A 21155-nucleotide genomic window follows, 5' to 3' on the forward strand; every position below is an offset into this window, starting at 1 on the left:
GCCTCTGTGTGCCACCTCCTGCCCACGGGCATCTCCAGTCCCTGGGGAACATTGCTAACAAAGTTCAGCTTGCAAGCCCGATACGAGAATTCACCCCCTCAAATACTGCTTGCGGGACGCCTGCGTGGCTCAATCGGTCGAGCGTCCGACTCTTGATTTCCGCTCAGGTCATGACATCACAGTTCGTAGGTTCGAGCCCTGTGTCAGGTTCTGTGCTGACAGCGTGCAGCCTGCTTGGGATTGTGTCCCTCCCTCTCTCTCTCTGCCCCTCCCCAACTCATGCTGTCTCTGCCTCTCTCAGAATAAATAAGTAAACTTAAAAAAAAAAAGGATTCTTTAAAAAAATGCTGCTTGCGTCATCAGAGAACAAAATATGCTAACTTCTTTCTCGCTCAATAACAACCAAATGATCTCAAGCGGATACCCGTTCAGACTTGCTCACCTCCAGGTAAGTGAGCAGGACGTGTCACGGGGCACGGGAGGGTGGCGGGGGGGGGGGGGGGGTGGGGGGGGGGCTTCCACTGCCGCTGGGGGAGCGGAGGATAAACCAGACGGAGCTAACACGCAGGCGGTGACTGGAATCTTCCAACGCCACGTGCAGATAAGTAACTGCAGACGCGGGGTTTCCCACCGCAACGGGTCACCCCCCCGGGCCACCGCACCCCGGACAGAGCTGCGCCGACTTCTGATCTCAGCCCGCGGCCCGTCCGCACCAGGCAGGTGGGACAAGCGGACCGGCCGGAATGCGGCAAGTCAGGGCCTCACTGAGGCAGCTGCTCTGTGTTCACTCCCGGCCCGGGCGGATTAGTCCGAGCGGGACGGGGGACCGAGAACGTCTGTGTCACTTCCCGGAAGGTTCTCAAGGCAGCTCAGTGTTCGGGTTCACTTTAGTTTTAAGTTTATGCCTGAGTGACGGGGCGGAGGCTGCGGGCGACCCAGCTAACAGCCCCCAGAAGGAGCACCCACCCCCCGCATCGGGTTGTCCCCGCGACAGGCCTCCTGGGCCGTTGGAAACCCGGACCGGGAGAGGTGCCATCACGCCTGAATCCCACCCGCGCACGCCCAGCACAGGAAGACCGGTTTGGGGCCGGGAAGGCAGTGGCCGGGTGGGGAAGGCCTGGGGAAGGGTCCCCCTGCTGGCCCCTCCGGGAAGAGCAGTGGCGCCCCCACGCCGGGGCACGCGGTCCTGCAGGAGAGATGTGCCCTCCCCCCACCCCAGGGCCGCAAGCAGTCCCCCTGGGGTCCCAGCCGGGCCTGCCCCCGCCCCCCGCAGCTCCTACCTTCCCGAGGCTCACGCTCTCTGCTCTGTGATAGGCGACCTCCGGCTAAGGTGCCTGTGTTGTGTGCATACACGCACACACACGTGCACACACGGAGCCCGCAGACGCCTGCTCCTGTCCCCCAGGGCTGCATTCTCACCCCGGCCTCCCCGGACGAGATTTGGTGGCAGGGGCGGTTCCACTCTGGGGTGGTGGCCCATCGCGCTGACCCAGAGGCAGCCCCGGACGGTCCCGGACAATTCAGAGGCAGGGGCGAGGAGGGGCTGCGTGAGGTTGGACGGGGGGAGGCACCCCAGCCTTGGGCCCTGCAGGCCCAGATGCCCTCCTGGCCACGCGCGGAGCGGAGGGCACCCCTTTGAGACACAAAAGCAGGGCTAAGGACCTGGAGGCTTCGCCGCAGGGTCTGGCGGGCGAGGGGAAGTGGACTGGGTCACCTTTCCGCGGACGATGGGGGCGAGAGAGGCTGATGTCGGAGGAGGCGGGCGGTTCCGGGTCAGGAAGATCCTCCTGAGCTAAGCCGGCTGGGGGGCAGGGGGGGGGGGGGGGAACCGGCTGATGAGGGAACCACCCCCGGGCTGAGCCGCTGCAGAAGAGGAGGTGGGGGGTGTGGCGCCAGGTGGGGGAGGCTCCCCCCCCCCAAACAAGGGGCTGTCCCCAAGCACCCGAGTTCAGATTCCACACCCCCAGGGCCCCTGCTGTTGCGCGTGAACAGTGTGCGGACATCCGGGCACACCCCCGTTGTGGGGATACCAAGGCGAGCCTTCTCTCCACTGTCCCCTGCTCCCCCAACCCTGCTGCCCCTGCCTCCGGGGAGGCCAGCGCTGCGGGGCCAAGGGCGAGAGTCTCAGGCCACACCCTTCTGTCCGTGCCTCTGCCAGAGCGGAGCCCGCCCGGACTGGACAGCGGGAGCCCTGGGGAGGCGTCCCAAAGCTGGGGAGAGGCAGAAGGGACACAGGGGCAAAATGACGGAAATACACTGGGCCCAAGAAGGAATCTGAGGCTGCCCGGAGCCCACCCGGGTAAGATGACAGCATGTTACTGGACATAAACGGACTCGGATGCACGGAGCGCACACCTGAGTCCGGGCGCCGACTGGCTCCCTCCCAGACAGACCGCCTCCCACCACCCTGCAGGGGGCGCCACACAGCACAGCCCTCTGGGCAGCTGGGGCTCTTTCTGGGGCCCGCTGGATGTCCTCCCACGTGGCCGGAAGACGCGGACTCGTCTTCTGCCGTCATCCTCCGGTCGGGGTGTCCGCGCCCTCGGGTTTTCCCAAAGCGGTTCCCAGCACCCCGCACGGGTCTGGAGCAGGACGAGGGTGTCTGCGGTAGGACCGGGCAGGGGCCAGGACTTCCGCTGCTTCCTTTTGTGGGAGCTGACCCAGCAGACGTGTCCTGGGGGCAAGGTCACAGCTGCCGCAGTCACTTGCTGGGCCCTCGGTGACAGCTAACCGGAGTCCCGCATTTAATGCGGCTGCTCCCGGCCGCGGCCTCTCGCTCTCCCTTCTCCTGTGGGCAGCAGAGGGGGCAGCTCCCTGGGGGTCTGGGTGTGCTGTGTGGACGCATCTAAAAGCCTGTATTAAATTCCTTCCTGGGGGCGCCTGGAGGGCTCGGTCGGTTAAGCGTCCGACTCTTGATTTCGGCTCAGGTCACGATCTCGCGGTTCGTGGGTCGGAGCCCCGCGTCGGGCCCTGCGCTGACAGGCTCGGAGCCTGGAGCCCGCTTCGGATTCTGTGTCTCCCTCTCTCTCTGCCCCTCCCCTGCTCGTACTCTGTCTCTCAAAAGTAAATAAATACAGTAAATAAATGAAATCTTGAGGGGTAGCGTTTCTCTTTAAAAAAAAAATAAAGAAGTAAAATAAAAGATGATGCACGATAAAAGTCCCAAAATTTTTCTCCAAGGTGCACAGAACCCCAAGTGTTATGGTCTTGAGGACTAGAATTCATTCTTTCTTTTTAAAAAAAAAAAATGTTTTTTTAATGTTTATTTTTGAGAGACAGAGACATGGTGTGAGCAGGGGAGGGGCAGAGAGAGAGGGAGACACAGAATCCAAAACGGGCTCCAGGCTCCGAGCCATTGGCACAGAGCCCGATGTGGGGGCTCGAACTCACGAACTGCGAGATCATGACCCGAGCCGAAGTCGGATGCTTAACCGACTGAGCCACCCAGGTGCCCCATAGAATTCATTCTTATTCTTCCTCGAGAGGAAGAGGAATGAAGAGTGTAAGTAAACCAGTCAGCGTTATTTCATACCGAACACACAAATACCTGTTCATTTCCTTGCAGACGAGGGACCAGACCAACCTGTCCCCCGGGGGAAGTTCTCGGGCCGCGAGGGCCATGGAGACAAGACAGCGACACATCGGAGACGTGCTGAAAGCCACCCCAGCCCCACCCCGTCCTCCTGGTCCTCTCAAAATGTCTGAAGGACAAGCGTGTGCCGACTGCGTTACTGACGGTGACGAAGGACCAGTATGACCACCAGGAACGGAGACTGAACAAATCGGGAGAAGGCCTTGCTGTAGCTCTTTGTCAGGAATTTTGTGAAAAGGCAAATCACGTGTTCCTGTGTGGCTTTCCAACTCCCTGAGAACAACGCTACTTTTTAGCATTGGAGTTCTGGAAATGACGTGGAATTCTTTTGATTTCTAAAAAAAAAAAAAAAACAAAAAAACCCACACTTCGCAAAAAATTACAGCGATAATGTGTTCATTACGGAAAACATTTAAAAGATAAGCAAACGGAGAAGAAAGACCCAGTAATACCAAAGATAACCATGACTGCCACTGTGATGTGTATTCTGGGACACCCCCCCGCCCCCGCTCCCCCCAGAACAAGCGCATGTACACGCAGGGTCATCCTATACCCTGGCTAATAACCTCTTTTTTGCAGTTAAAAACTGGAAAACATCTTTCTGACTCTTTTTTTTTTTTTTTTTTTACTGTTGCTGATTTACAGCTTCCTGGGAACATAATTTTATTCGTGATTGTTATCAAAGTAACCTACTTATTTTTTTAAATGTTTTTATTTATTTCTGAGACAGAGAGAGACAGAGCATGAGCGGGGGAGGGCAGAGAGAGAAGGAGACACAGGATCCGAAGCAGGCTCCAGGCTCCGAGCTGTCAGCACAGAGCCCGACGTGGGGCTCGAACCCACAGACCGTGAGATCATGACCTGAGCTGAAGTCGGACGCTTCACCGACTGAGCCACCCAGATGCCCCAGTAACATACTTATTAAAATGTTGTCTGTGGGCTGACAATGTCCACAATGTCTGTGGGCAGACCTACTTAGGGTGACCCCCTCTCCCCCCAGTTCCTGCTTCCTAGGCATGGTTGCCAGCCTGGCACTCCAACCCCACACCGTTTCCCTCTCTTGCTGACCCGGGAATGCAAGGCAGAGCGCAGGGCTGGCCCCCACCCGTGCCTCGCCAAAGGGGGGCTCTGGCTTCTGCCTGTCTCCTCAGTCCCCGGCCCTCAGGAACCCCCCTGCCCCCTCCCGCCGACAGCCCCCACTCCTGTTGCCGCCTGTGCTCAAGCAGGCACCCCCAGCAGACCCCGAGTTCGGGTCTCCAGCGAGGGAGATCACCAGCGGGTGTTTGGGGCTCTCCTGACCACGACCCAGGAGACAAGTGTTCCGGGGATGGGGGTGGGGCTTCTGGACAAGTTTCCCACGGGTTAAAAAAGGAACGTAATACAAAACTTTCCCGTTCTTGGGGCGCCTGGGTGGCTCAGTTGGTTGGGCGGCCAACTTCGGCTCAGGTCATGATCTCGCGGTCCGTGAGTTCGAGCCCCGCGTCGGGCTCTGTGCTGACAGCTCAGAGCCTGGAGCCTGTTTCAGATTCTGTGTCTCCCTCTCGCTGACCCTCCCCTGTTCATGCTCTGTCTCTCTCTGTCTCAAAAATAAATAAAAAATGTTAAAATAAAAAAATAAAAAAAAAAAAAACTTTCCCCTTCTCTGCTCCGAACGCCGCGATGGACGATTCATTACGTAGGCGTATGATCGATTAAATCATTGGCTGTTGGAGATTGAGCTCTGTCTCCAGCCCCCGCCCTCCCCAGAGGTCCGGGTGGGGTTGAAGGGTCGACCCCAAGGGTCACCTCACCAGCATACACTCTCGTCCCTATCACTCAGGATATCACAAGGGTTTCAGAAGCTCTGTGGCAGGAAGGGAAGGCAAAGACCAAATTCGTGTCTTGTTGCTGTCACACGCGGTGTTCACAGTGGCTAGGGTCTAACTCCTTCCGGGTAAGCACTCTTTGTCTCGTCTCCACCACGTTCAGCAGGGCTGAACTTGCATCCGGCGTCCTGACCTTGGGAGGCCACAGCGTCAGAGCACAGCTCCTGAGACGGCAGTAGCAGCGGGCCAGACTCGGGCCACTGGGGCCGCTGGGGCCAGGAAGACATCCGTCCCCCCGTGGGGCCCTGGGTCCCCGGCCTCGAGAAGGTACAGACCACCAAACTGCCAGCCATTTCTGCCCTGATATCTGGTCTCAGAGAAGTTCTGGCTGCTTCTGTAGAGGGAGGCAGGAATTATTACAGCTCTCTGTTTGGGTATTAATAATCTTCCCAAATGAAATACCTTTAGGCTACTGTCCCATGCTGAGAACAGCCATCTGCTATGGTGGCTTTTAGCTTTTTGGACATGACCCACTTTTTGCATTTCAGCTCATTACACGGTGTCATGAGATAACAGTTTCCTTTGCCATAAGATGCACTCTGATATTTTATGTATATTTTTACATGCTGGTTTCACCCCACTACACCTATTTGTGACAGACTACAGTCTGAAAAGTATGGAGGGACTGAATTTCCCCTCTGCTTCCTAGCTGGCCTATTACAAAGGCCACGCCTCTCACCTTGTTAGCAAACAGGGCCCCCATACAGTTGTACAGGTTGTGCACTGCACAACTTCAAAATGCCGCAGGAACCTGGTGCTATACAGTATGTAACAGCATGGGGTAGCTCTATCGATAGGAAATGATGCGGCTCTGTCTAAACGGACTTATCAGCAATTAAATTAAATTAATCCCGATTTGCCAAAACAGTGAGTCACTAAAGCTTTCTGAGCCTCGTCTTCCGTATTTTTTTTTAAGTTTTAATGTTTATTTATTTTTGAGAAAGAGAGAGAGACAGAGCATGAGCAGGGGGAGGGGCAGAGAGAGAGGGAGACACAGAATCCGAAGCAGCTCCAGGCTCCGAGCGGTCAGCACAGAGCCCGACGCGGGGCTCGAACTCACGGACCGGGAGATCGTGACCTGAGCCCAAGTCGGACGCTTCACCCACTGAGCTTCCCGGGAGCCCCTCATCTTCTGTATTTCTAAAATGAGGCTAATTAAGGGTGCCTGGCAGGCTCAGTCGGTAGAGCGTGCAACTCTATCTCATGGTTGTGAGTTCGAGCCCCACATGGGGCTTAGAGATTACTTGGAAAAAAAAAAAAAAAAGGAAAGGGAGCTAATTAAAGTGGCCTTATTTACTTTGCAGAGCTGTTAAAAGAATGTAACGAAAGAGGCTTTACGTCCTGGTCTAAATCATCGTCACCTTTGATCGATGAGATCTACTCTCTTCGAACTTTCCAAGTTTCACGGTCTCAGTCACGGCAAAGGAGACCTTCGTGCTCCCACCTTCACCTACTGCACAGAGAAGTGGGTCCTGGGTCCCGCGCACCGAGTTCGGGGTTTCGTTCCGTAGAAGCAAACGTAAACCCTCACCCCCCCCGCTCCCAGCTCCCAGACTCCGGGTCCCCGTCACGAGAGCACAAGTTCATTCACGGCCCCTTCCGGGAGGCCCGCGGTTGGCTTTTCAGGAGAGGATGAACACATGGTTACGAAGCGATCGTACAACAGCTGCCTCCGGACGGTGTCGTGCTGTCCCGCTCACCATGGGTCACTATGACCGTCACAAAACCACGAGGTGACCTAGAGGCTGGCGTGCACGGACACGGCTCTGTCACAAGCCCGGGGAAGTATCAGGCGGCGACGGTCCCCTCGAGTGCAGCCAGCAGGAGGCTCCCTCGGTGGTCACCGGCCAGGGCCCTGGGCCCCCAGAGCGTGCCTCCCCCAGCCCCCCTCCCGCTCCGCTGCAGAGACGCGGCCGGCGACAGGAAGACAAGCACGTCCGGCTCATTAGACAGCCCGAGGCAAAACGCCACTGTGCGCGAACCGAACTTGTCCGTTCAGAAAACGAGAAAGGAGACTGTTTCCAACAAAGCCACCAAATCTCTGGGGTCGGTCCGGCACCGGGACTCACTCCATCTGTTTTTCAGAGTGTTTTTTTAAGCTTATTTGTCCATTTTTGAGAGAAAGAGTGAGCGAGAAGGGGGCAGAGGGAGAGGGAGACCCAGAACCCGAAGCAGGCTGCAGGCTCCGAGCCGTCGGCACAGAGCCCGACGCGGGGCTCGAACCCACAGACCGCGAGATCGTGACCTGAGCCGAAGTCGGACGCTCGGCCGACCGAGCCACCCAGGCGCCCCCGCTGCACCGTCTGCTTTTATAGGCCGTCCCTAAAATCGGTAACACTGGAGGCCTCCGAGCGACCTCGAGGATGATGTCATCAAAGCCCAGGAGACTTGCGTCTTCAAACCCCAGCCCCACATGTCAATCTCTGGCAGCCCGCTCAGCCCAGCAGGCTCGGGTCGGGTCGGGGGCCCACCGAGTCCGGGCGGCAAGTGTTGGGAGGCCGGGCCGGTCACAACTCCGACAAACGGGGGCCTCTGCCCACCCGTGCTGGGGTAGGGAGCCGTTGGCGGCTCTCGTGTCCCTCCAGGACCCCCCGCTCGTCCACGCTCACATCTGTGAGCAGGACACAGAGGAGGCGCTCTCAGAAACCCTTCGTGTCCCCGGAGGGGGCCTTTCAGCCCCCGGGCGGTCGGGTTTTCATCCGGGAGGCTCCCGAGGCAGGGGAGGGGAGGGGGCAGGGCTGTGGAAGGAGGGGCGGCCCATAAGCTGTGCTCTCCGGGAGTAGCTGGGGCCTGATTGTGCCTGGGACCTTCGCGCTGAGCATACTTCACAAGTACTCTGAGGGTACCAAGGAGTACTTAAAACCCGGTTCCGGGGGCTGCCCCCCGGGAGTCGATTCCTTTCTTGCTCAGCTGGAAACAACCGCCGGGCAGAGAGCAGGTCTCACTGGAAGTCGGCTGGAGCCCCGGAGAAACGGGGGTGTCTCACCAGCTACAGCCCCCCCCTCCAGTACCCTAACCCTGCCCCCAACCCCACCTGAGTCCCGCCCAGTCCTCCGGGGGACAGCTCTCCCAGCGTCCCCACCGCCCGGCATCTTGCCGGTGGCCACATGGGCGGTCGTGTCTGGGAGCCGGTGGTGTTAGCCAGCCGGTGACCCCGGGGGTCGGCAGCCTCTTTTGCTCCCGTGCGCACAGAGTCGGGGGACGAAAGACTAAAACTAGGACTCAAAGCAAAGCCGGGTCAGAGCCGGAGAGGGCCAGGGAGATGGCGTGGCCACCAGACGAGGTGGGGCCGGCGGGCGGAGGGGGGCCGGCGGGCACGTGGGGGCAGGGGCCATCTGCAGCCCTGCACAGGGCAGCTTTCTCCCCGGCCGTCCTCTGGGGGCAGAACGTGCACCCAGAACCCCCTCGGGTCTTCTCACCAACTGAGAACTGGTCCCGAGCAGGCCCCCCGTCCACGCCACCCTCCCCACGCCCGCCCCGCTGCGGGCCCCGATTCACAGTGAGGAGGAGCCCTGCGTCTCTCAACCACACTGTGCAAGGCCACCTCGGGTCGCTTCACCCCACCCCCCTCCGAACATGGGCTCTCTCGGGGGGCGCCCCCACCCTCCCTCTGAGGAAGGGGAGGCTTTCCAAGGACCTTGGGGTGTCGGCTCCCTCAGCTCGCAGATTCGTGTTTCCTTTTATCCTCGGAGAAACGGAATGCAAAGGGGAAGGAAAAAGCAGAAAGACGCAGGAAGGCCAGCCGCGTCCCTGAGACCCAGGAAAGGCCCCGGGCGTCTGAGGCCTCGCCCAGCCAGGGCGGCTGGTCCAAACCTCCTCCTTCAGCGTCCTGCCAGGCACTGCTTTTGTTCTTTGCCCAACGCCAAGCTGAGCCCGCACATCCTGCAGGCTCGCGGCAGAAGGGCAGAGAAATGCCTCTGGATCCACACCAGGCAAGAGCCGCCTGGCCCCCGTCCAAGACGGGCATTGGAAGGGCCTGACTTCCTGCCGTGACGCCCCCCTGCATTTCCAGTGTGGCGAGCAGCCGGCCGGCCCAAGAAAACAACGCCACGGGGTTTTGGATCACCGCAGGGGAGAGTTTTCGCAGGCCCCGGTAGCTTCCTGGGGAAGGTGGCAGGGCTCCCGAAACGATGAGGGCTTTGGGGTTATTCTGCTGCGAGCTGGCCAGAGGTGGGAAAACCGACCCGCACCCCAGAGCTGAAAACCACACGGTTCCAAAACGCGGGGCTTTAAAGAGCAGCCTTCTGGCCGCCCCACAGACGGGCCCACATGCCCGCGGGGGAGCCCTGCTCCAGCCTGAGACCCAGGGCGCACCCGCTCCTCGTAGCCGGGACTCTGAGGTTACGGATGCGCAGGACGGTGGCTTTCAAATCGCTCTGCGGACCGACGGTTTGTGGCAAACGTCGAAAAAGTTATTTCAAGTCGACAGACTCAAAGTGAGATATCCTCTGGCAAGAGGAGGAGGGGAGAGGAGGCCCATTTTCTCCAGGTAAACGCGGGCCCCTGTCCAGAGGGCCCAGGGCCTCTAAGCCAGGCCTGGGTGAGAGCCAGGAGGCGGGAGGGCCCGCGGGTGCCCTGGCGAGCCCCCGTGCAGCCCTCCGTCCACCACGGGACCCCAGGCTCTGCGCACCGGCCTCATTCCCTCCTTCCGCGACCCTCTGGTGTCTCCTGTAACCTTTGGCCTGTTACCCTGTGAAGAGAGAGGTCTTCCTTCGTCCTGGGCAGGCGCCCGACAGGTAACCCGCATTGTAACCTCGTATGATACTAACACCCGGTTATTTTTGACCGTGTTGGCCTGTGCCCGGCCCTGCCTGGCTGTGGGACCCCGCTCCGGCTGGTGCCAGGAGCCCAGGGCCGCTCCTCGACAGGCTGCCGGGACCGCGTGGGGCCGGGGGCACCTGGGGATACGCGGCGACCACCGCCGGCAAAGGAGCCGCACGGATGTGCCCGTGATGCGGGTAAGCACGGTCCTTCCGCTGGCATGATGCGAACAGCGAGACCTCAGGGCCTGTCCTTGTCTGTGGCCTCAAGACGCGGCGCACCGGAGCCCCCCCGCCCCCCGCTCCCTTCGCCAGCAGGTGCGCGGGCTCCTGACGGAGGTGAACATCACGCTTCGGCCCCCGTAAAGGCTGTCGTGTCCACACAGCGCAGCCCCCCGTGAAGTCCTCGGCTGGACCCGGCCCCGCCCTCCTCCCTCTTTGATGGGCACAAAACCCCAGAAAGAGGTGGAAAAAGCAAACAGCCCACCTCGATGATTTGTTCTAAGACAGGGTGCAGTGCACTGGCCAAGCGGCAAGAAGCCCCAAAGCGGCCTCCCTTCAGCTCTGAGCGACTTAGGCCATGTCAGGGAACAGCTTCTCCACTTGTGTCTGGCTTAGGATGACATCACTGTCGGCTGGCATGTTGGGAACGTTAGGGACCTCGGTGCCGGGCGGGGGAGGAGACAGGAGCCAGGCTTCCGGCGGCCCCACCCATCACACCCGAGGGTTCGGGGCGGCCTCTCTCTAGGGGGTCTCTGTGGGGGAACAGCATCCTTCTCCCCTCAGACAGGAGCCCCCGTCTGTCCGGGAGACGGGTCTCACTTCCCCCCCCCCCCCACCCACCGGGTAGAAACCTGTAGGTCTCGGGGTGGGGGTGGGTGGAGTCTGGGGGAGGGTGCTCCCGTTAGGGGGGCTCGAGGCAGCCCCCCCGCCCCCAGCCGCTCTGGGCCCCCCGCTGGCCTCGCCCAAGAACCATGGAAACGCTATTTTTATCCTGATGAACAATAGTGCCGAAATGTCTTCCGACTTGGCAAGACACAAAATTTAGGTGCTGGGAGAGAGACTTCAATTTCAAGCTTAAAGATTACTTTGGATCCCCCAGGACTCAGAAGCAATTTAGAGCTGATACCCTGAACAAGAGGAAGGTTACAAGATTAAGACCAACTGCTGTTTGGATAAATGGTTGGTAATTGCCCATATCCGCAATTATACACTGGCACATAATTTCTTTTCCGCTACCTTTCTCCTCTCCTGCGTCCCGTCAGGATTTATTCGGAAGGAGCCCACCTTGGTCGTCTTCTGCCGAGCCTTGGTGACGTCATACTCCACCTCGTCCATCAGGGCCCTGCATGCTAGACAAGACACGAAGCGTCTGTTATCTCCGGAAGGCGCAGGGTAAGGCCACTCGGAGCCGTTCGCTAGCTCAACCCTCAGCCAGGGCGTCCCCGTCAACAGGGAGGGACTCCCGTCCCCCGACTTTCCCTCCACAAGCACAGGTGTGCAGCTTTTCTGAGACTGAGACGGAACGCAGAACCAACTGAGACTGATTTTCTTTGTATGGCCCTTTGTACTCTGTGGTTTTTAAAACCATGTATGGTTTACTTACTCATTTAAAATATGCATTTTGGGGGACGCCTGGGTGGCTCAGTCGGTTAAGCATCTGACTTCAGTTCAGGTCATAATCTCGCAGTTCATGGGTTGGAGCCCCGCATCGGGCTCTGTGCTGATGGCTCGGAGCCTGGAGCCCGCTTCGGATTCTGTGTCCCCCTCCCTCTCTGCCCCTCCCCCACTTGTGTGTGCGCGTGTGCACTCTCTCTCTCTCAAGAATATATAAACATAAAAAATTTTAATAAAAAAATAAGAAAGCATATTTAAAAATGTTTAATGTGTGTTATTCTTGAGAGAGAGAGGGAGGGAGCAGGGGAGGGGCAGAGAGAGAGAGACAGAATCCGAAGCAGCTCCAGGCTCTGAGCCATCAGCACAGAGCCCGATGCGGGGCTCAATCCCACAAACTGCAAGATCTTGACCTGAGTCGAAGTCGGACGCTCAACGGATCGAGCCTCTCAGGCGCCCCTAAAATATGCTTTTTTAAGGAATAAAGACACAGTTGCTCCTAGTCTGTCAGGGATCCCCAAGCCTCCCTGGGTCGCATTCATTACACTCAGGGACCCCCCGCCTGACGGGAAAGGTTGGCCCCAAACTGGGCCCTGCTCCCAAATGACACACTTTTGCTGGATTTGAAATCGCAGGGAGCCTCTGACCCGTACCTCTTACAGCTATATGGCGGGTTTGGTCCCTTCTTTCCAGGCACTGCCTCAGCAGCTGAGAATTCTCACCAGTAACAAGTAAATGAAGCGATGCCTCCAACACCAGCCTCATTTGCTCAGCAGAAAGCAATTTTGGACGTGCCGTCTCCGCCCAGCCGTGGCCGAGGGATGTGAAGGCGTGATGGAGACAAAGCTCCCCCATTCGGACGAGGCATAAGCAGCCTCTGTCTGACTCAAGTATTTCCGAGTCTCCCCGTGGGAACAGCACTGCCTTTACCTGCCCACGAGGTGAATTCTGGCACCGTAGACCCGACCCGGTTCCAGCACCGCGTCCTGATTGCACACGGGACCGGGATGGCCCAGGGCCCAGGCGGCCCGATGACGACGACAAAGGCCAAAGTCCCGATGGTGACCCACACCGACGCTGCGGGGGCTCGCCGCCCTCCTGGCGCGGACCGAGCTGTGTTCCCACGCGCACAGCCCGTGACCGCAACAGTCCTCCTGGGTCCCTGGGACCACACGCGCCTCATGGCGGGGATTTCAAAGTGTTTTGCCAGCTCGTTTGGGGGCAAACTGTTGGTGGCTTGAACCCGTTTTGCATAACTTGTTTTGATGGCTGTTTTGATCTAAGAAAGGAGTTGCGGACACTGGGGAGGCTGTCAGGGGGACGTCCTCAAAACCGATGGGCTGAGGAGGGCTTGTCAACATGAGCACAGGGAGGGGCCGTCATCACGAGGTCTCTGGAAACTTCAAAGAATCTGAGAGGACTCGGGAAGCGTGTCCGGCCTGGCGAGTCTGCTCCTGGCCGATCTGCACAGCTCTCCGGAGGTCCTGGACACCTGTGCCCGCGTGGCCAGGCCGCTCTTGGTCGGCGGTGGGGTCAAACCGTGCAGCAGGCTCGGGGGGAGGGAGGCCCGGCCCGGCCGTGGAGGGGCTCCTGCTCGTGGGTACTGGTGCACGGTGTGCCGTGGCCCCTGGAGAAACGCCCTCCGGAACAGCCCAGCCTGCCCCCTCCTCCCAGCTACACGCCCCGGCAGCGAGGGACCTATGCGGGTGGCTGGCACCCCGCTTTGGCCGCAAGGACTCACACTCCCCAGAAACAACCGGTAGCAAAGTGCACCTCGGCTGAACCTGGACTTGACGGCCTTCCTCCCGCTTTCCCCGGAACGATCGTGGAATTCATCTATCGTTGGTTCGGCGTGCGTTATTTCGTCATTGGCTTATTAGGAGACATTATCTGCTTTGCTACTGGCTTGTGAAAGAGTATTATTATAAATTATAATGCCCGCCATGAACCTGTGTTAAACAGATGACTAGCACAGAGCGTCTCAGTCTCCGGGCATAATTTTCCCCCAACAAAACAGCCCCAAGGCCGTCACCAGCGGGGCATGGAAGGTGTGTGGGTCCCTGCCTAGGCCGTCCGCTCAGCGCTTTCTGCCTCCCCCGGCGGGTCTCCCCCCACCCGGAGAAAGAACGCGGAGCCTCAGACAACACGCGCGTCCTTTCCGGAACCTGTACGGCCCCGGGTGGCTCTAGAAGTTGTGTTCCATGACCTTCCTTCCTGAAGAGAGAGCTGGCGCTTGCCCTTGGCCCTGGGGTCGTCCCCTCCCTTTCCCACCACGGGGGCCCCGATGAGCTGGGCCAGGCCACGGGGACCAGGCAGCCCACAGATACCGCAGGTGAGCGGCCGCAGGGGCTGGTCCCCCGCCAACCCGGACAGTGATTCCCCATCCCCTGGGAGAGTGCTCAGTCACTAGTTTGAGTTTGCCAAATCCCAGGCGAACATAAGCCTGTGCCTCCTGGGCAGGAATCGGGGAAGATGGTCACACGCCAGCCCGATTTATGCTTATTCCCTCAACCTGGGATAAGGCGTCAGGCACCTGCAAGGCCCCTTTGCCCACCCTCTGGAAGAGTCCCGATTCCCAGAATCCCACCTTGACCTGGTGACCCACCTGGGATCCTTGAGGTCTCTCTGCTCTGTGTCACAGGCCCAGGTTTCAGAGTCCAGCCTGATCAAAGGTGGCTTTGGCTCTCGAGAGCCCACAAGGCTGGATGTGGCTGGTACGGGGTGTGCCTGCCCCCCCCCCCTCCCCGGGGCCATCGGTCATATGTTAACACCTGTTCCCTTCCACTCAGTGCCCAAGATTCGGGGCCACCAAGACAGCCATGTAAAGGATGTCTCCTGAGGACGGACCCCTGGAGGGGCTGAGCTGATGGCCAGGCCCCTGGTGTCAGGGAGGCCAGTGTCTCCTGCATCTCTGCCCCCTTGACCCCAGGGTGGGGGGTGCGGTGGGAGGGGCCACACCCACTGGTCGAGCAGAGCATCTCAGGGTCAGAGGTGACCCCCCCCCCAGACACGAAGGCTCTAGCTTCTAGGACAGGCTGGGAGGGAGGGGGGGCCTCCCCATGGAGGGGCGGCTCAATGAGAAAAGATCATTTTAGATTTCTGCCCCAGGTCACAGAACAAGTTAACAGAGTCACATCAGCGACCTGGGCCTCCAGATTTCCAGTCCGGTGTTAATTTAAATGTTAATCTGAAATCTTCACTTAAGTCACTGGAGTTTTGGGTTTATTAGAGCAGGCGGCAGGAGTGAGCCTCATGGGGGGGTTGGCGGGTCACGTTGCCTGCCAGAGGGCGAGCCCTCCTCCCCGCTGGGCCCGCCAGCCTCTTCCGTCTGTCTGCCTCCTCCCTTCTCCCATCCTTCCTCTCTCTCTCTCTCTCTCTCTCTCTCTCTCTCTCTCTGTCGGAGTGAGATTTGGCAATGGCAAGGAGGTGGTGGTGGATGTCACGGCAGATTCAGCCTATCCCGGAGGAGCTCAGGTGCCGGAGCCTTCTGGAATCGCCTCACACCTTCCCAGCCCTGCAGTTAGTGAGCCACGTGGCACAGGTAGCCCGAGAGCCGCCTGCATGCGGGCGTTTACGCAGGGGACCAGGCAAAGGCCGCGAATCAGGAATCGCGGCCGCTCTCCGCCCGGCCCTGCTCTGCACGTGCCCTGGAGACTCATGGGTCAACCGGTGTTCGGGCACCTGCTGTCTTCAAGGACAAGCACAAGGTACCAGGAAGGAGCAGAGAGGGAGAGGTCACAGACCAGGCCCTGGAAGGAACCCACACCTGACTGGGGGTCCGTGAGCAGCACTGATGTGAGAAGGAGCCGGGGACGTGCGGACACAACGTGCAGACGCCTCGAGCAGGCAGGGCGAGTGAGGGAGGCCGGGCCAGGCAGCCCGTCCCTCAGCCGCACGTGCCGGGGAACCCCAGACCCACCTTGGAAGGGGCCGAGCCACAGGCCCCGGTCACAGGCTCTTGGTCGCTGCTGGGGGTGTGGCCTGCCTCTTTGACAAGCACCTGTGACCACACGACGGCCACTCAAAGACCGCCCGGGGCGCCCGGGTCCGCTTAGTGGAGCCCGACGCCTTTAGGGGGAGACGAAGCCCTGCCCGCTGCTCCCCACGGCGGGGAGGACACGTCAGGGAGAAGGGAGCACCACCCCCCACCCTGCCGACGAAGCAACACTCATTCTCCTACGAGCAGAGTGGCTGATACCTGAGTCTGTCCGCAGCGCTGTGGGCCCAAGACCTCCAGAGGGTGGTGGAGTGTTGGACAGTCCCACTCGGGAGCGGAGGAGACACCAGCCCGGCCAAACCCACGTAGAAACAGCGACCTGGGGCCCGGCCACGCACCTCCTTCCTGGGTCCTCCTTCCCTGCTCCTCACCGTCTGGTGCGATCGTGGCTCCAAGAGGGCCGGTCCACAGCCGACACCCGGGATCTGTGACTCGAGATAGAGTCTCTGCGGACAATCATGTTACGATGGGGCCTTAATCCGGGGCGCCTGCGTGGCTCAGTCAGTTAAGCGTCAGACCTCAGCTCAGGTCATGATCTCCCAGTTCATGAGTTTGAAACCCACATCCGGCTCTGTGCTGACAGCTCGGACCCTGGAGCCTGCTTCCGAATCTGTGCCTCCCTCTCTACTGCCCCTCCTCTGCTGGCACTCTGGCTCTCTCTGTCTCTCAAAAATGAATAAACATTAAAAATTTTCTTAATAAGAAAAGATGGGGCTTAACCCAATGTGACTGGTGTCTTTATAAGAGGAGAGACGCAGAGACAGACATGGGGAGGGCACCTGGGAGGACAGATGCAGGGTCTGTAAGCCAACAGTCCCCAGCCACCGCCAGAAGCTGGGACGAGGCCTGAACAAACCAGGACGTGCTGAGTCTGGGCCTCAGAGAGACGCCCCGAGGACACACAGGGACGGGCCAGGCTTGGACAGAGAGGGGCCCGTCCCGAGGAGGCCCAGGGTCCACCTCTAGGAGGAGGTGAGCTGGGGGGGATGTGTGTGGGCGATGGGGACACATTATCATAAGAAGATGTTCTCTTTTTCTCATTGCTTCTCGTTCAATATTATGCCTTAAGCATTATCTCCACTTGCTGCGTTGTGATGACTTTTTCAATGTTTGCTTCGTACCCCATCAGGTAGATGTACCGTGATTTTCTCCGCTCTCCTATCTGTGCACATCAGGTGCTCTAAGTGTCTAAATGATGCATCACGTGGGCTCAAAAATTATCTTCCTTTGCAACACAGCTGCCTTTTCCAGTTAACCCGGAGCCATTGCTCAACAAAACACTTGTGTCCTGACTGTCTTCCAGGCGCTGGGTCAGGGTGCAGGGGGGGAGGAGGGAGGACGGGGGAGGACACAGAAGGGGGAAGAGCCACGTCCCTGCCACGGCCACGGCCAGGGTCCCCACGACGGGGTCCGGGAGACAGGAGCGCAGCCGTGCCCCGAGACCGGCGGGGAGGGGGCGGGAGAAGAGGACACACCCGCCACATTCTGCCCCGAGTTGGGGGGACCCGCACAAGGTGGAGCTTCCGTAGAAATTCCGGGGGCCTCGCAGTTTTCACTTTTGCGGTCTGGGAACAAGGAGAGGCCTCCCGGGAATGGAATCGAAGCATGGGCCCCACCCCAGATGGTAAGGGAGCCATCCTGGCCCCTAGGGGGAGCCGCCGCGGGAGGGGGACCACGCGTGAGGCCAGCCGAAGGCAGGGAGCCATTCGTGCCTGTGGGCATAGTCGGGTCACGTCCAGGCCTCCGGTGTGGGGCGGTGACACGGTGCAGTGGCCCCCCGTCGGGGATGATGGGAGGCGTCCCTGACAGAGGGAGCAGGAAGGCCTGCGGGGGTGAGGATACACCTGCCCGGGGAAGAGTGGAGGGAGCTGGTCCTCGGGAGAGGGGGTGTCTACACCACAGCACCACAGTGGAAGAGCTTAAGGTGAATTTGAAGAACGATAAAAAACGGTGGCCCGAGGCCTGAGTCCTAGTGTTTCAGAGGACGACGGCGCCTGATCAGGCTGCAGGGGTGGGCAGGGACCAGGCAGACCCTTGCAGGCAGAGGTGAGGAAGTATGTCTTTGTCCTCAGCCACGTGGAACCCCTGCGGTATCATTAAGGTGTGGCTTGATGTGATTGGTGTCTTCCGGAAACGATTCAGCCTGTCGTTAGAAGAGGCGGAGGGGACCAGGGTGGGTGCAGGTGAGCCAGCTGATAGGCTACTGCACCAGTCCCAGCAAGGGATGACTGTGGCTGGAATCACAGTAAGCACAGAGGAGACGCTGAGAGGTGGACGACTGCGAGAGCTCTGCAGGAGGTAGATCAGTGGGACTGCTGGTGATCAGTGGGATTTCCGTTCTTCTTTCTTCTGTGGTGGTGACACGGCATTCCTGTTTGGTTACCGGCAGCCACCTGTGTCAGAAAACTGACTCCCTCCCGGGTCAACCGCAGTGATTCCACGCGTGTTGCCAGTTGCTGGTCTGGGATCGCACGCGTGGAGGAGCTCTGGCCGAGACACGGGGAGAAGACTTTCCTCTCTTTCACAAAGCGCAGGCACGTAGGGGCCCCGTCCGTGCCGCTGCACAGGAGGCAGTGTGGGCCGTCCCGAGGGGCCAGCAGGAAGGTGGAGACCCTGGCTGTCTACCGACGTGTGGAGACCGCCACGAGCCGCTCTACTCCCGGGCTCGCTCAACTTTCTCCTCGCGGGTGAAGCCACTTCGACTTAGGGCGAATGTCGCTGGCTTGCTTCTCACGCCTGTCCTGTCTCCTAGGGTGGCCGTAACGACCACGGACGGGGCTCCCACAGCAGACAGTCCTCTCTCACGGTTCCAGAGGCCACGAGTCCACGATCAGCTACCAGCCGGGCCGGGTATCTCTCCGTGGCCCGTCCGTGGCCCCTCGTGGTCCTTCCTCTGTGCCGGCCCATGTCTATGTCTAAAGCCCCTCTTCTTACAAGACCAGCCACACTGGACCGTGAGTTACCGATTACAATTCACTGGTTGTTAATCACAAGCCTAACCCTCACTCGGGTTACGGTCCCTAAAGACCTCTTTAAAGACCTTGTCTCCAGGGGTTCCTTCCGAGGCACAAGGGGCGTAGGGCCGCAGCCGACGAATTAGGGGGGCGCACAGCTCGGCAATAAGGCGGGAGGTTTGCCACCACAACCAGGACGGCCACGGGGCAGCGGCTTCAGCACCGGTTAGCTCAGCACCTCGAAGGTCATCTGTCTCCGGGTCTGGTTCTTCACCAGGCTCTGGCTTCCCCTGCGGGGCCGCGAGACGCTGTCCCAGCAAGGACTGAGCCCTTCTGTTGCTGCACAAAATCGGGGTTCTGTTAGCGAGGACGTGCCCCGCCCAGAGGCCCCCCCCCCCCAGCCCCACTCACCCCTGCCGGAAACGCCCTCCTACTCCAGGCTGGTGTCAGTACCGGGCAGGGATTCAGGGAGGCAGCAGGTGGGGAGGGGTGAGGGGAGGAGGAGGCCCACCAGCTGGCTGGGAGACAAAGCCCAGCCCGGAGGCTCATGCAAATACCGCCGGCCATCCGGCTCCCCTCGCCAGCACATCTCCACGGCAACCCATCCGCGTGAGCGACTCCCCATCGAGTTTTAACCCAAATTGTATTTTCCAGGCCTAAAATCGGCGTCACTGTGAGAAGGAGAACTCATGCTAACAACTTTAGGAGGCTCCGGACGTGAGGCAAAGAGAGATCAATGGCAAAAAAAAAAAAAAAAAAAGAAAAAAGGCAAATCTTACAATATTTTACTCAGAACCCACCCCACAGGCGTTTTCCATCCGTATGATTTTAAGAAAAAGAACGATATTAGAATTCGTCACTGCTGGTGTTTGTTTTCCAGGGAATATTCTAGTTGTGCTGTAATCCTATTTACCTACACTCTTACTCAGTCATCCTTGATGTTCGGGATAATGGCCTTTAGTCACCAAGGGAAGAGCTAATTAAGGGCATCAAATGCTGTTTACCCTGGGAGGAACGTGGGCAAACACACAGCCGAGAGATTTCTGGAACTAGCAGCACACCGGTATCCCGTCGGCCTTCAGAAACCAGAGATCCAACCGACCAGAACAGCACCGGAGGCTCACTTGAAAATCGCTTTCTTTGATTCAGCTGATTCTCATCGGATGGCTCTTCGAAATCTTCCCCTGGACACCTCTGGAGCATTGACTTCCTTCTGTGAGACTTGGCAATGTTAAGAAGAGTCTGGAAGAAGCTTAAAACAGGCCATTGTGATGCGGCTCAGCTCTCGGAGCGGGGCTCCCGTCCTTTGGGTCGCTGTCAGTTAAAACCCAGCACACGTGAACTAAGGATCACCGGGGACCGTGGTCCTGGAGCCACGGATCTGGAGCCATCCACGGGGGGGCCGGGCTTTCGTCCGTGGGGCGCTTCCGGCCTCAACGCCGTGCTGCTCACTCCACAGGCCGTGACACTGACCCCCACGGAGCAATGTTGTTGTCATCCCGTTTTGCTGACGGGGAAACTGGAAAGTGCCTTGGCTCCTGAAGAGCCAAGATTCAACACCAGGTACGTCTCTGGAGCTCACGGCCACTTTACCCAAACGCCTTCTGGGCAGAGAGGCACGAACGCGCCTGGGGTTGGGGGCAGCCGGCAGGCGGGGCGCCTTCCAAGGCCAACAGCGAGCCCGCGTTTGACCACACCATCTCCCGAGGGCTCTGGAAAGCCCGTCGCGAGGTCCACCGTTTCCACTGGAAAAGGCCTGGTGTGGAAAGAAGCCGAAAGGCAGGCCTCGCCGTGAGTTCTAACGAGCCGAGGAAGAAATCACCCAGGCTGACTTCAGCTCGTCACGGCGAGCCCCAGCACTTGGGTCAACGCGACCCACCGTAACCAGGGGCCCCTCCGGTCCTGCCAGAAGGAGTCTTACCTACACGCCTCCGTCTAAAGACGCCTGCTCTTCCCAGGAAGAAAGCCATTTCCCAATAAACTGTCAAAACATGCCCCCGTCGGTTCTAATAAGGCCACGGCTCTCCTGCCCACGGGGGGGCCTCTGGCTCCACGGACAAAGCCAGGGAGCACTCGTCAGCGAATCCCGCTCGGCGGTCCCACTTGGGGCGAGGGACCTGGCCGCTGCAGAGCTGGCATTTCCAGAGAGTGACGTGCACGGCTCTTCGAAGGCTCAGGCTTGATTTCCCCGCGTGGGCACAGACCCGCCTGTAGAGGGCAGAGGGAGGAGGTCCACGGAACCACTGCTTCCTAAGCCCCGCTTTGGTGGCGATGCCGGCATTTTAAGGTGCCCTGGGGGCCGGGCCCCGAGCCGGCGTCTGGTGCCCGTTCGGTCAAACCACTCACCCTCCCGGCCGGCCGTTGCGTGAGCGT

General features: G+C 59.5%; 1 protein-coding gene across 5 annotated transcripts in view; it reads right to left on the reverse strand.

Moving 5' to 3' along the window:
* CNPY1 (canopy FGF signaling regulator 1) overlaps window positions 1-21155 on the reverse strand; it is a 93935-nt gene that overhangs the window by 29932 nt on the left and 42848 nt on the right. For all 5 annotated transcript variants that reach the window (XM_042976243.1, XM_042976238.1, XM_042976220.1 and 2 more), the window contains exon 4: window positions 11457-11569. In XM_042976243.1, coding sequence (XP_042832177.1) covers window positions 11457-11555 — 99 coding nt within the window. In that variant the 5' untranslated portion in view covers window positions 11556-11569. The remainder of the gene's footprint in view (window positions 1-11456; window positions 11570-21155) is intronic.

The sequence above is a fragment of the Panthera tigris genome, chromosome A2 (genome assembly GCF_018350195.1).
Source record: "Panthera tigris isolate Pti1 chromosome A2, P.tigris_Pti1_mat1.1, whole genome shotgun sequence".
Taxonomy (NCBI): domain Eukaryota; kingdom Metazoa; phylum Chordata; class Mammalia; order Carnivora; family Felidae; genus Panthera; species Panthera tigris.